The sequence below is a fragment of the Mustela nigripes genome, chromosome 9 (assembly GCF_022355385.1).
Source record: "Mustela nigripes isolate SB6536 chromosome 9, MUSNIG.SB6536, whole genome shotgun sequence".
NCBI lineage: Eukaryota > Metazoa > Chordata > Mammalia > Carnivora > Mustelidae > Mustela > Mustela nigripes.
This window is the reverse complement of record NC_081565.1, coordinates 89,326,042-89,341,470: the sequence shown is the minus strand read 5'-3', so window position 1 is coordinate 89,341,470 and position 15,429 is coordinate 89,326,042. Positions and strand designations below refer to the sequence as shown.

The following is a 15,429-nucleotide window of genomic DNA, read 5'->3' as shown; positions in this document are numbered from 1 at the left end:
GCCCGCGCAAACGGCCGGTAGGCGGGACCGGCTCCCAGCCTATCGTCACCGACCTTCCTCGGCGCCCGCTCTCCAGACTAGCCAATGAGAGAGCTGTTGCGGGGTTGCCCGAGGGAAGAAGTGGATGATTGACAAGACGGACGGAAAGGGGCGTAGTCAGAAGAGGGCGGAGCCCGGACGTTACGCGCCCCAGAGAGCGTGCGCAGGGGTTTAGAACTTTCCAGGTCGGCCGGGCAGTTGGGGTGGGTGGACCTGCGGGGGGTGGGGGAGGGGGGGAGATAAAATATCGCGAGGTTTGGCGAGGCGCGGGCGGGGCTGCATGCTGTGCGACCGCCCCCGCGCAGGCGCAATCTCGGCGGCCGGGAAAGGGCGTCGAGGGTGCGGGTCGCGAGACGTCGGGGGTGGGCGGCGGGAGCGGGCTCGGCTTCCACCCGCCGCGGGCCGCGTGCCCGAGGTCCGGGAGGCGACGGCGCTCGCGGCGGGAGAGACGGCGTGGAAAGGCCCCGGGGCGCGGGCGGAGCCCACGTCCAGCAGCCGAGGTGGCCGGAGGAAGAAGCACACCGGCCCGGAGCCGGCTGCCTTCCGGTGCGGGCCCGCAGCGCCTGGGCGGTGTGTCCCCGCGCTCCGGCCGCGAGCCCCGCGCTCCGGCCGCGAGCGCCACGTGCGGGAGCCGGGCTGGCCGCTGGGACAGGTGCATCGGCGGGCGCGGGCCGGGAGCCCCTCCCCGCAGCGTCTGCTCCCAGCCGCCGCCGCCGCCGCCTGCCCGGACCCGCACCTGCCGGGCCCGCACCTGACCTCGCACCTGCCGGGCCCGCACCTGACCCCGCACCTGCCGGGCCCGCACCTGACCCCGCACCTGCCGGGCCCGCACCTGACCCCGCACCGGCCCGCACCTACCCGCAGCCGCCGCCTGCCCGGCCCCGCACCTGACCCCCATGTACCTGCCACCGCCGCTTGCTGGCCGCCCCTCGCACCCACCCCGTCCTGCACCTGCCGGGCCCCGCCCCTGACCGCCCCCGCAGCCTACCTGCCCCGCCACCTGCCCGGCCCGCACCCGCTTGGTGGCCGGAGTCACTGGGCGGCATGACGAGCCGCGGTGGCGAAGGATAGGATAACCGTCGCGGGGGCGGTGGGAAGGGGGGGCCGCTGACTTTCTGGCTGAGCCTGGGAAAGAAACGCTTCCTCGGAGACGTATTTTTACGCAGACGTATTGAGGAAAATTTCAAGTGGAAAAGTAGAGTAATGTCACCTCCCAGGTGCCAGTCACAGGCTTCAGCGGCTCACGTTTTGGCCATCTTGTTTGCTCTACGCCCCCTGCCTTGTTCCCCAGCACGTCTTTAAAGAGATCCCCCATACAGCGGCATTTTGCTGCGAAAGGGCACCTTTGCGTACATCGCTGCATTGATGGCTTGGGTCTCCGGAAAACTTCAGAAATATTTAGCACATGCTATTATTATTACACTTACAGGCCCTCTGATCCTGAGCCGGTTTGCATTCAGACTTCCCGGTCTCACAGAAGCCTTTTGATGGTTAGCAAATCCACATCCAAACCTGGGCCTACACCTCGCATTTGGTCATTGCCTCTTTTATTCTTTCAAAACAGTCCCTTCCCCCTGACACACTACCCTTTAAAATAGGGATTTCTCCGAGAAGCCAGGCTTGCTGCCGGTGGGACGCCCTGCAGTCTGCGTTCGGGTAATGCTGCCTTGTGTCATTTACTGTTTTTCCTTGTAATCTGTCCGAATCCAGTTATCAAGTACGTGGTAGATTGGGACTTGAGCCGGGCAGTGTGGCTTCAGAGTTAGGTGTCTTCTCCACGGCTGTGTCCTGTCGAGGACCCTACGGCAGAGGAACCTGCGTATGTGAAGGCACAAGGGACCTGGCCTATGCTGGGGATTTACAGTGGGTTGGAAAGGAAAGTTGTGGGAAGGGAAGCCAGGTGGGTCGGTGTCATGGACCGAGAAAGAGCCCCCAGAGTTGTCCAGGTCCTGATCCCTGGGCCCTGGGGATATGTTACCTTACTTGGCAAAATGGACTCCACAGACGTGGCAAAGCCAAGGATCTGAGGTGGGGAGATGGTCCTGGATGATAGGGTGGGTCCAGCGTCATCACGAGGGTCCTTATGAGACCCTCATAAGGAGGGTCAGGGAAGCAGCTGTAACAGAAGCAGAGGTCCGAGTGCCGTGAACACAGGTGGTCCTTGATCCAGGGAAGGGAATGGGTGGGTTCTCCCCCAAGACCCTAGAAGAAACACAGCTAGCTCTACTGCACAGTGACTTTACCCCGGTAAAGCTTAGTATTTCAGACTTCTGAGCACTGAGACGGTCAGATAATAAACCTGTGTTGTCTTCAGGCACTAAGTTTGTTGTAATTTGTAAAAACAGCAGTAGGAAGCTAAGGGGGGATCAGGCCGGACTGGGCAGGGATTCGGACTCCTTTCTGGGCGGTTCGTCATTCTGATGCGCGTGAGACTGCAGATGTTCTCAGCAAGGTCAGATGAGAGCTGACAGAGGTGACGAAGGCATCACCTTCCCGGGGGTTCCCTTTTAGGAAGACGTGGCCCTTGATAGAATGAGGGGAACTGCTCTGCCCTGCCAGTGGCCCATGACAAAAGAGGCCACTGGTAAGAATAGCCCTTCTTGGTCCATATTCAGTCACTGAGACCGGCAGTGGGCTAGGAGAGCCTTACCCCTGGGGGCAGCACTGATTCTCCCACTCCAGTGATAATCTTGCCTGTCTAGGAGGCACTTTAAGTTTGGCATAAACATTTCTTCATGGTCCCTTCCAGGCTCCCACGTCAATCCTGTGAAGAAGGCAGGGCAGATCAAAGCAGTTCAGCTACAAAGCCCTCCTTGACCAACAGTTCCTACTGCGGACAAGTTACAGTTCTGAATGTGCCTATTGTACAAAAAGCATGTGTTCACTGGGTCAGTGGAAGAGATTTCTGACAGTCCATCCCATGTGTAAGAAGTATGAATAAGCTGTAACTTAAAATAGAAGTTTCTGCTTTGCTAATATGAGCACGAGGTCATGAACTCATTTGGAACCAAGAGCACACAGAACAGAGCTCGAGTTAGAGTTCCAGAGGCTTACTCTCCTCTTGACGTTGTGCTACTAATTGTGCCCGAGGAAGAATCAGATTGTGTATGCCATTCTCAGTGAGCGTGCCCACGCTGGCCAGTTTCATGTACTTCTGTATATAATTCTTCTTTTAAAAGTTTAATTCCCACCAAACTCCTAGCACCCTTTCTAGTACATTTTATTCAACTTAGCTCTGAAAATTGCAGAAATAAAAAATCTTTGTTAAAAGAAATAAGATGCTTGCTCATTCCCTTTCTCAACAATCCCAAATCAGAATTAACCACTATGGTGCATTATCCACTTGGACTTTTTTTGCGTGTTTAATACAGACGCATCACTGTCAGAACTAGGGATTCGTAAGTACTTCCTTACTTCATAAAACAATCTACAGCTTGCTTTTTTCATTCTCTTCCTGGGACCCCAATAACATGAATGCTCTTTCCGGGGATCTTACCGAGGCCATCAGTGTTTCTCCTGCAAGGCTGTTTGCGATGGTCTCCTTCCAACTGTACTGGCCTCTCCTGGTCCCTGTTGGTTCTTCTCCACGTGGGAGCTCCGCCGGGCTCAGCCCTCAGACAGCTTCTTGTGGTTCTACTGCTGTTACCCTGGCACACGTAAGAAGGCCGTCTTCTTGGGAGCAGAACATTTTGTTATGGAATGTCTGTCCTTGTCTTGGGAATTCTCTTTGCTCCAAAGCCAGCGCTGTCTGATAGACACGTAGTCACGGAGGCTCTCTTTTCATTAGAGTTTGTATCCCACAGCTTTTTCCATACATTTACCTCTAACCCACCTCGATCTTTATATTTGAAGTGAATTTCTTATAGACACCGCAGGGTTAGGTAAACTAGTTTTATCTATTTTCCATCTTTATCTTTTCATTGGTATTTAAGGCCTTTTACACTGACTATAATTATTGATGTTCGGTTTTAAATCTGGCATTTTTTTATGTTTCTGCTCAGTCTCTGTTTTAACTTCTGCTTCCCCTTTACTGTCTTCTTGTACGGGGCTCCAGAAGCCAGTAGAAAACTGAAGATTCCTATATCCATTAAATCGAAGCAGTAATCAGAAGTATTCTAAAGAAAGCACTAGACCTAAAGGCCTTGTGGAAGACTTCTACCAAAAGCAGAAGAGTTTATTAGACAAGAATAATGTTGATTCAAAAACCGAACATGGACAATAGGAGAAAGAAAAGGAATGCCCCTCCCATGCATGCAGATAACACGCAAACACCCGAGTAAAATGCTGGCCAGCTGCATCTCATTGTGGTTTTTCTTCATTAAGATTTTATTTATTTGACAGAGAGACCACAAGTAGGCAGAGAGGCAGGCAGATAGAGGGGGGTAAGCAGACTCCTCACTGAGCAGGGAGCCTGATGCGGGGCTCGATCCCAGGACCCCGGGATCATGACCTGAGACGAAGGCAGAGGCTTCACCCACTGAGCCACCCAGGTGCCCCATCCATTGTGATTTTTAAAAATACGGCATGTCATCCTATAAATGCAAATATGGTGTAATATGAGAAAATCTGTTAAAGTAATACACCACGTGAACAGCATAAAGGAGAAAAAAAGATGAAGAGCAGAAAAAAAGCATTGATAAATTCTTTTAGAATATGGAACACTGTAAACCCGCCACTCACTGATGATAGCACACTTCGTGATAGGAGTAGGAGGAAGCTTTGTTAACCTCATCAAGACAGCTAAAAAAAAATTAACAATTCTTACGCAGAAACATCAGAAGTATTCTCTTTATTTATTTTTTTTTAAGATTTTATTTATTTATTTGACAGAGAAATTACAAGTACACTGAGAGACAGGCAGAGAGAGAGAGAAGGAAGCAGGCTCCCTGCCGAGCAGAGAGCCTGATGCGGGACTGGATCCCAGGACCCTGAGATCATGACCTGAGCCGAAGGCAGCGGCTTAACCCACTGAGCCACCCAGGCACCCCAGAAGTATTCTCTTTAAAATTTCCTATTATCTCCAATTATATTGAACAATCTGCTGGAAGTCAGAGCCAACACAATAAAGAAGAAACTAAAGACATAATAACTGGAAAGGAAGAAATAAAGCTCCTTTGCAATCTTCACCTCTGGACATAAGATCAATGTACCAATCAGTTGCATTATGACGTACTGGGAACAAATAACTAGAAAAAGTATGCAAAAAGAAATATGATTACATCAGCACCACATGTCACATACTGGGGATAAGCCCAAGAAAAAATACATGAAGTCCTGAAAAGCAAAGCCGTCAACCTTAAAGAGGCATAGACTTGCACGAATGGAGAGACGTACTGTGTTCGTGCTCAGGAAGCCGTGACATGGTTAAGATACAAATTCTCGGGAGGTGAACCGTGAGAGACTGTGGACTCTGAAAAACAATCTGAGGGGTTTGAAGCAGCGGGCGGGGGGGGAGGTTGGGGAAACCGGGTGGTGGGTATTCGAGAGGGCACAGATTGCATGGAGCACTGTGTGTGGTGCAAAAATAATGAATACTGTTATGCTGAAAATAAATTTTTAAAAAATTAAAAAAAAAAGATACAAATTCTCTCCAAACTGATCATAATGTCAGTCCAATTGCAATAAAACACCACATTTGAGGAATAAGTGCCTTTGATGAGAAAAGGGCCTGGAACAGACACTTCCCTGGACTGTGTCATCGCGAACTGGCCAGAAAGCGCTCCGAGAAGCAAACTGTTTTCTCTGAGTCCCGGTTAGGGCAGCTGTCTGGGAAATGCGATCCTTACAGGGACCAAAGTGCTCCGGAGCACGAACGGTTTTTACAGGGTTATCGCCTTTTTACATAAGGAGCCATAAATCAATATGTCAGAAGTCCATTCTTGTAAAAGTTCAAAAGACCGTAGATGAACACGTAGGCAGGAATCACGTGTTTTAACGTCATGGAAAGCAGGAGCATGGATTGGTTTCTTTTTTTTTTTTTTTTTAAAGATTTTATTTATTCATTTGACAGGCAGAGATCACAAGCAGGCAGAGAGGCAGGCAGAGAGAGAGAGGAGGAAGCAGGCTCCCCGCTGAGCAGAGAGCCCGACGAGGGGCTCCATCCCAGGACCCTGGGATCATGACCTGAGCCGAAAGCAGAGGCTCTAACCCACTGAGCCACACAGGTGCCCCATGGATTGGTTTCTTAAGGACAAGATGTTTTCCTTCAGGCTCCTCGTTCCTAAAGCAGATGGACGATGCACGCTTGATGGGCCATAAATCGGGCTTTGGGTTTAAACAAAGTTTATGTACAGTCATGCTGACTTGGAAAACCTAAAACGGCTTTCCTTGTCTTTTATGCCCTTCGAGAGTTTTTCTGTCATCTGCTCAGAGATCATGATTCGTGAAGAAACGGTCCTAATGAAGACTGTGGCAGGGGCTTGTAGAAGCTGAGATAAGACGGCAGGAAGCGGGCTAGCTGCCCCCGGGAGGTGGCGGCCGGGCCAGCGTAGCGCTCGCCGTGGCTCTGTGGCTGTCCCAGGGGCCCTTCTCCGTGCAAGGATGTGCCTTCTCCCTCCCAGCTCGCTAAACGTTCGTCATAAATAGTACGGTACTTCGTCAAACACTGCACCTCATCAAAGGTTTTAATTGCACCTACGTTTGATTTTGTTTGAACTATGAACCTAAGTCGTAAATGTCGTAAGAGACGAAAAGGTATCAGGAGCTGCAGTCGCCAGGACGCGCCACGTAGAAACTGTGATAAACTGGAAGCATCGTGAGCGCTAAGGACGGACTGACCGGCGAGCTCAGAGCTAGGCCTGAGCCGTAGTTCGGGCAACGCCAGCAGGGGACAGAGAGATAAGAAGACGTGAGTGAGGAGACACGCAGGCTAGGAAGGCAAGTGACGACTGTCACTGACGAGAGGTCCCAAGGGGAGAGAAAAAACACACAGAGGAGAGGAAGAAAGATGAGCAGAAAATGTGCCTGTGAGCCCTCCGCACCGGCCCCGTCTGACGTGTATGTCGGGAAATACAACCACAGAGAGATTCCAGAATGATTCACGAACACCAGGACAGAGCAAAGTTCTGGGAGCTTCCAGGGAGAAATCAGACGGCACTTCCGGAGCAACAGGAGGTGGACAGCGGCTGTCCCAGAAGGGCCGTCGGGTTCAGGGAGCGCACGCGTTGCTGCACGAAGTGTTGACGGGAGGAACGAGAAATCGATGCAGGAGGAAATTCACAGTGTAGTTTGTAAAGCAAAGCAAGTAACTTAGTACATCGATGGAGGAGGTACCAGGCTTAACCCGTTCCGCGGCCAGCACGACTGGAGTAGGAGGACCAGAGGGAAGTAAGCACACACCAGGGTACTGAATCCTCGCAGCCGTTGGTAAATTTAGGCTGTTGAAGGAGATTAAGAACCCATCACCAGAGCAGTCTGCTACGATCGCTTTGCTCTTGCTACCATCGGCAGTAGCAAAATTAGATGCTTGCACACCACCCCATAAAGCTTACCTTACAAACAGAAATACCTCCCATCACAGGACACATGCCCTTGATTCACAGTGTGGCTCGACACTCACGTCAACAGGTGGAGTCCTCTTCCCCACCCTCGGTCTGGCCTGGTGACAACTTGCTTCCACAAGCAAAATGTGGTGAAGGGACATTATGAGACTTCTCAGGCTAGTTCTTAAGAGGCATTGCAGTTTGTGCTTTTTCCCTCTTAGAATGCTGCCCTGGATCTTTGGGTCCACAGGCCAGGGAGAGAACTAGGTGGGCCCAGCCAGCCAGCTATCCAGGCATCCATCCATCCATCCAGGTATCCAGACATCCAGCCATCCATCCATCCAGCCAGCCAGCCAATCCAGACATCAATCTCTCCTTCCATCCAGCCGTCCACCCATCTGTCCAGCCAACCAGCCAGCCATGGGCACCAGCCACCAAACATGTACCTGAGGTGCCGAATGCAGCATCTGAGTGAGACCAACAAAAACGAGGAAGGGAACTGCCAAGGAGCCCTCAGAATCGTGAGAAAAAATAAGTCACTGTCCCCAGTCACTAATTTGGGGGCGGGGGGAGTTTACTTTGCAAAGACAGTCAACCGACAGGCTCCCCGTCTTGTCTTAGATTAACATGTCACACATCAGGACGTCTGACCAGGCAAGAGGAGGCTGCATACAGCATCACAGCCGCCCTGAGCTCCGGCACGCGCCTGCTGTTCTCCAGCCTCGGCCGCACCGGGAGGACGTTGGGCTCAGTATGAGCGCGACTCAGTCCCGAACTACACACTAACCTGACAGCCCAGCAAGATGGATCTTTAAGCACGTTGGTCCAGAAGAGAAGGAAAGCAGTCTCATTTTGCAATCTTTATGCCAGAATCAGGGAAGGGTGATAAGAGAACAGGGAAAGCAAAAGTCGTTCCATTTTCGACGCGGACGTGGATTTAGCTGAGGGAACCTCTTTTCCGGCATCAAGGAGAATTTGTCCCCAAAACAAAACAGCAACGAGTGCAATGGCAGGGAGCCGACCCGACAACGGAATTCTCACACAATGGACAAAATGGACCTCAATCGATGCAGGAAAAAATCCGATAAAGTCGAGCTCTGACTTAGAATCGTCCTTATCAGCACAGAGGACAACTTTCTTACCCGATGGAAGCTACATACCAAAACAGGAAACACATATTTAATGGAGAAACTTTAGAGATGTCCCCTTTATGAGTGGGAAGAGCACAAAGACACACCTACCATCACCACCTGCGGATCATTTCCGAGGGGTACCGTGATGGGGGTACCTGACCCAAGTAGCTAAGCCTTAGCCTGACAACGAACGCGCGCGGGGCCTTTATTGGGGCAACTGAAGGTGTATACAAATGCAAGAGCTACAACAATGGACAGTCCCACGACCGAGGGGCTGCCCATGTAACACGGGGCAACGTCAGGGCTCCCCAAGTAAATGCGCACACTCAACACAATCCTGATAAAAACAGGGTTTTTTAAGGAAGTTGAAAAACTTTTTCTAAAACTCATATGGAGGAATGAAGATGCACAAATAGCTAAATAAGTTTGGGAAATAATAAGGGGACCTGGGCCAAATAAAACATATACTCCTGTATAACGGGAGTAGATATTTTGATAATCGTGGCGCCGTAGATCCATGGGGAAGTGCACAGCTGAGAGAACAGCCCCAATGTACAGGAGAAAATGTGGGGGAAATCAAACTATGAGACTAAAGATAAAAATGTGGGAAGAGGTCTTTATGACCTTGGGCCCACAAGAGGCAGAATATTTATGCCACATGATGTAACCATAGGCAAGCCATGGATGGATTTGACTGCGCGAAGAGTGATGACTTCTGCTCGACGGAGACACCTAGATCGGACTACAGTATCCGATGGGAGCCAAGATATGTTTACAATTAACTCTATCGGGGGCTTGACACAAGATTTTACTAAGAACATCTACAGAAGCACAAGAAAAAAGAAACAAAAAACAAATCCAACAGAAAGTTGGCCAAAGTATAAATAGGCATTTCACAAAAGGGAAACATCTGGAAGACTAATGGTGTACGAAGATACGACAAAACTCATTTGTCATCGGAGAAATACAAATTAAAACAACCATAGCTGCTTCCTTATATCCATCATATTGGCAAAAGCCAACTAGTCCAATGCTAGGGAAGTGGTGGTCATAAGGGCATGAGGGCACGGGAACACGGTCTACCAGTGGAGTATTAAGCTCATACATCCCTCCTGGAAACAGGCTGGCAGTATTTAGTGAAATTACGGATGTGAGTTCCCTCTGACACAGCACCCCACCATGCATTCTACACCCCAGAACACAGCTTGCCCAGATTCGTAAGGTTCAGGTGTCTATAGCTATGTATCTACTACCTGTCCTCCTCCGGGCCTACCCAATTAGATCTAGACAACATTAAGCAAAAATAGTTTTTAAAAAAATGGAACAGGATAGAATCAAACCTCAACATCGTTTATGTAAATGCAAACCAGCATTTTTTTTATCCGTACAGAAAACATTATGTATTTTACAAATGTGATTTGTATTTATATCCTCAGGTCCTATTTGTAACCCACGATCGCGGGTACCTACACGGAAGAGTGACGTGCGAACACAGAGGGCGATGGGAGAATACAATCCAGGAATTACACGGGCGATGAGAACACTACCCCACCCCCTGAGAAGCGTGATGAATTCCGTTTTCTACCCGCGATGAATTCAGTTCTCTTCCCGTGTGGTCCAGACACATTCCCCGCCTCTGTAAACTGAAGGTCTGGCTACATGACCAAGTTACGACTATTCTTACTGTAACATTCTCTGTTAACGCTCTGTTAATTTTTTGTAGGTGAGAAACAGAATTCTGCTAAGGATTTTTATTAGTTACATAATAAAGTAATTCCACAGGACTATGGAATCCTTCTAATAAAAGTCCCTTACGTGTGTGAGCAGAAGAAGCCATGGAAGAGAAGTGTTCCTCAAATCAGGCTCCACCGTTCTGAGGGGTCCTCGGGATCCCCCCGGGACTGCTCACATTTGAGGCGGGGCCACAGAATGCCTCGGCACCGTCGTAGGACTGCGCGGCAGCTCGTGAACGGTGTTGGCCACTCAGAACCCCACCGAGTTAGAAAGTGTCCAGCGAACACAACAGGTGCCGAGGGCTGGTGGCTGTCAGGAAAAGCTGCAAGAGGGGTGTCTTTGTTTCCCATCTTTCCAGCATGAAGTTGCCGGGAGGAGGTCCGCGGGGCATCGGACGAGTCGGCTGGGTTCCAGTGCCACCCACCAGGAGATGGCGCAGCGTCGGATCCCACGAGGCCACCGCGCGCCCCACATTTCACACGCGGGTCACAACAGCCTCCTCCAGCTCCGGAGGGCAATCACAGTCCCCTCGTGCCCTGCGCTCCCGGCCGGGGGCAACGGATCCCAGGCTCCCAACACCACTCCTTGGGTCCCTTCCCTTGCTGGCGCGGCTCACCGAACTCAGGGGAACGTGGTACTTACTAGGTCACCAGTTTATCCAAGAAGGACACAACTCGGGAGCAGCCCGCTGAAGAGACGCACGGGGCCAGCGGGCAGAAGGGAGCAGGGCTTCCCTCCCTCTCCCGGAATCTCCCCGGACCAGTTCCCCAAGCCGGAAGCTCTCCAAACCTGGTTCTCGAGGGTTTTATGGAGGCTTCGTTACTCGGGTTCCACTGATTAAGTCACTGACCTCCAATTCCTCTCCCCGCCCTAGAAGTCCGGGGGTGGGGCTCAAAGTCCCCACCCTGTGGACACCTGTTGGTCCTCCTGGCAATGACCCCCACCCCTGCACTTGGGCGACCTTTGGGCATTCCAAGAGTTCCATTAACAAAACAAAAGACGCCTTTGGCACTCTCCTCACTTTGGAAATTCCTAGAATTTTAGGAGCTCGGTGCCAGGACTAGGTTAAAAGACCAAATACGTATTTTTTTTTAATTGTAAATCATAGTGATGAGGGAGCAGGAGGCGGGCTGAGGACAAAGCAAAGGCTGGCGCCTTGCACCCCCTCTTCACCCGCTCCCCTCCATAGGTGTAGCATCCCTCAGGCACCCCTGACTGCCATAAAACGATAAATAGTTAACTTGCAGGTGATGAAGTTCTAGAACCTAGGTGAGGTTTGGTGGGCTGAGGTCCGGAGCCGATGACCAAGAAAGAATTCTTGAGACATCTTTGGTGCAAAATGGTGGTTTATTAGAGCACGGGGACAGGACCCGTGGGCAGGAAGAGCTGCGGCCGCCCCGGGTTGTGAGGGGTGGTTGGTTATATACGCAGGAGTTGGGTAGGTGAGGACAAAGGGTTATTGGGGCAAAGAATACTATCAGGATATTGAAGGCTTAGTTACTATTAAGTAAAGACAATTGAGAGTCTCCTGGTGGAATGTTACATTCCTGCCATCAAACATCCTTGTTAATGAGATTTAGGTTTAGAAGAAATTTAACTTTATCTGCTTTTCCTTCTACCTCCGCCTCCTTCGGTTTTTATGGAGGGGAGGGTGACATTAGGCTTGAGAAACTGAGTTCTGTGTCTTTGGAATTTGGGCTATTGATAAGGTAACTTCTTTGTTTGTAAATCTCAAGGATATTTGCAAACCAAGGGAGACTCCTGTCTTGTAGGATTGTGATCTTATCAAGTTAACTATTTATCATTTTATGGCAGTCAGGGGTGCCTGAGGAATGCTACACCTATGGAGGGGAGTGGGTGAAGACGGGGTGCAAGGCGCCAGCTCTTGCTTTGTCCTCAGCCAGCCTCCTGCTCCCTCATCACAGGGATCGCAATCCTGCAGAACAGGAATATCCCTTGTCCTACAAGATGTCCTAGAGACCTAAACAGGGAGGTTACCTTATCAATAGCACAAATTTCCAGAGGCAAATAACTCTTGGTTCCTGAAGCCCTAATGTCCCCCTCCCACCATAAATTGGAGGAGACTGGGGTAGAAGGGAATGTAAATGATAGCCGGATCATAATGCCCCACCAAGAATCTCCCAATTATCTTGATGTTAATGCCTGACCTAAAGCGGACATTGATCAGGCCATAAGGGCAAAGACTCTCCCCCCCCCCCCCCGCACCTTGTAGACCCTCCCTAGCATGTGAGAACTCTGTTGAAACCTCCCATTCCTTCACCACCTCCCCCCAACCGTGGGGTATATAACATGCCCACCTTCACAACCCAGAGCAGCAGCTCTTCCTGCCCACGGGTCCTGTCCCCGTGCTTTAATAAACCACCATTTTGCACCAATGACGTCTTAAGAATTCTTTCTTTAGTCGTCGGCTCCGAACCTCCTCACCCCACCGAACCTGACTTAGGTTCTGGGACTTCATCAATAGTGTCACAATTTGAAGCATCAAAGAGACCCGTGGTGCCAGTAAGTCACGCCAGCCTCCGAAAGCCCATCCGTGGGCCCCTTCACCAGCTCTGTGTTGACAGTCAGATCGGTTTCAGCAGAACAACATCACCCGCCACATGAAATGTAGGTCAGCTTAGTTTGTGTATAAGCTGAAGTTCCTGTATTTTGAATCTAATCAATGCTTCTGTTTTTAATTGTTTAAGAGATATAAACCTTACTCTGGTTTTGTCTCCATTTAAGTAACATTATAATGAAAATGTGGGGATTTTTTTCCCCACTATTATGGATGTCCAGTGAACACAGGGGATCTGGGAGATTTACAAGCCATCTTACTCTTCTGGGCCCCAAGCTCACTACACCATGGGGGTCAGCCCCCCACTAGCCACCAGGCAGGTTTCCGTCCACAGGCAGTGCCTCCGGGAGGGGGGCGGATGCCAGGCTCTCTGTCGGCAGGGGCGCGGGCTGCCTCCGCTGCACACCACACAAACCTTTCTCCAAAGGGGAAACATTCCACCCACAGTCCTAATGATCAGAGATGTCCATGGTGAAGAGTCAAGTTCTAGAAGAACGCAAATGCTGGAGGGTTGAGGAACGGACTCGATTTAATCATTCTGCTCCCTTGTGAGGGAGCAGAAGTCAAGCTGAGGACAAAGCAGAAGCTGACCCTAGAAACCGCCCCATCCCCCATGGTGGGATAAGTGTGACATTCCTCAGGCGCTCCAGGTGGCCCTAAAACAAAGGAAAGGGGAAAAACAAAATGCCAACTGATAAAGATCACAGGTCCATAAGTTTGCAACTGTCTTAAGGATTTACGAGAAAAAAGCAATCTCCAGAAATCTGTAGAATCAATTTCCTGGAGACCCCAGCCTCCATGGGTCCCTGCATGGGATTTTCTCCAGAAAATCTGAAGTGACCCCGGGGTGGCTCTTTCTGCCAACAGATCCTGTCCCGGTGCTTTAATAAAACCACCGTTTTTGCACAATTCACAGCCCAGTGACAAGTCCTTGCGACAGACAGACTGACCTTCCTCTGGGACCCCGGCTGCCTCGATGTTGATACTTGGCTAAGTGATAGAGGAAAGATGTCCGGGTTGGAAGCTGATGGTCGAGAAAGAATTCTTGAGATGTCTTTGATGCAAAAAGGTGCTTTCATTAATGCACAGGACGGGACCCGTGGCCAGAAAGGGCTGCACTGGGGTCGCGAAGAAAGGCCCATTATATACTTTCAAGGCAGAAGCGGGTTAGGGAGAGCCCAAGTCTCTAAAGAACTCGGAAGCGAGATTTCCAGGACTTGGAGGGGCTGTTGTCGGGAGAAGGTCATTTACTACCTTAGTCAGGAGACCCTTCAGATGTATACCGTTGGGCCATATGCTTAGGGGTGATTGCCAACACATATCTTGGGGGTGGCTACAGATGAAGGAAGTTTCTAAAAGAATTTTTCTGTGTTAAAGTAGACTTACAGGTTCCTATAGGTCAGGCTGAAATGGACTTTTGCCTTCAGCAAGGTGTCAGTATCGGGGCAGTGGAGTCCCTAGAGCAAGGTCACGCCGCCTGTTTCAAGGACTGTCGTGGGCTGTAGGTGGTAAAGACATTTAATGATTTCTCTTCTGCCTTTGTTCCCACATCACTTAGGGCACGTAGCCTGCCTCAAGTGTGTGTGTGTGTGTGTGTGTGTGTGTGTGCAGTGTGCGCGTGGTATGGGTATGAGTGTGGGACGCACGTGGTATTGGGTGGGGTGTGGTGTTGTGCCTGGGGCACGGCCACATCACGTGGCAGTGGTCAGTGGAGAACTGGGCCTGCCGACCCCCAAGAACCACAGGAAGCACCCGTGAGTCCCGGGATGCTGGAGCAGCCACGTGGCCCCTCCCTCTGCCTCTCCTTGTGCAGAGCCACGTGAGGACAGCCTTGTGACGGGCTGACCCGGACGGACAGAAAGACAGCAGGGAGCCTGGTGTAAGGCTGTAGCTGTCCCAGGCAGATGGGCTACGCTGTGCTTTTTAGGAGAGGAGTGCGGGGTAGCACTCTGTGTGTGTTTAATCCCGCATCCTTAGGACCCACGATAGTTTTCCATCCAGAGGAAGGTCGGGAGGGCCCTCCTCACGGGGACCTCAAGGAAGGCTGTCTGCCGGGGACCGACATCTTCCGGGGAAATTCGCCACGATCTGAGGCTCACCCCCGCAGCACGTCCGTTCCGGGGCCCTCCCACCTGCCCCGCCGCCGTGGCGCCCACAGGACCGGTCAAACAATGGTCAGACACCTTGGCCGGCTTCTAACACGTGTCCAGCCACGGGAGAGGAGTCACGGGCTCTTAGGCACACGGTGGGTGGTTTCAGAGTGCACGTGGCTGCCTCCAGATTCACCAAACGGAGATGTGAGATGGATCTTCGGAAAGGCGCGGCGCCTTCAGTGAGTCACGCTGAGCGATGTAAACAGGCTACCCAGTCCCTCCTGGGCTTCGGCTCCGGTGACGCCGGCAGCCGGCCCAGCACCGTCACCGCTGTGACGTCCCCAGACAGTGGTCTCCCCTCCAACGTCAAG

General features: G+C 51.2%; 1 protein-coding gene and 1 long non-coding RNA gene across 2 annotated transcripts; one reads left to right on the top strand and one right to left on the bottom strand.

Annotated features, from left to right (window-relative positions):
- Nucleotides 1-303: 303 nt before the first annotated feature.
- Nucleotides 304-3,279, top strand: LOC132025199 (basic proline-rich protein-like). Its single transcript, XM_059412338.1, has 2 exons — nt 304-1,858; nt 2,789-3,279. The coding sequence occupies exon 1, from the start codon at nt 320-322 to the stop codon at nt 1,085-1,087; it is 768 nt and encodes a 255-aa protein (XP_059268321.1). The 5' UTR covers nt 304-319; the 3' UTR covers nt 1,088-1,858; nt 2,789-3,279.
- A 6,703-nt stretch (nt 3,280-9,982) lies between these two features.
- LOC132025198 (uncharacterized) lies at nt 9,983-11,391 on the bottom strand. Its single transcript, XR_009406462.1, has 2 exons — nt 11,030-11,391; nt 9,983-10,709 (listed from the first exon to the last, which is right to left on the bottom strand). It is a non-coding gene; the product is annotated as an uncharacterized LOC132025198 (long non-coding RNA).
- Between the last annotated feature and the right edge of the window lie 4,038 nt (nt 11,392-15,429).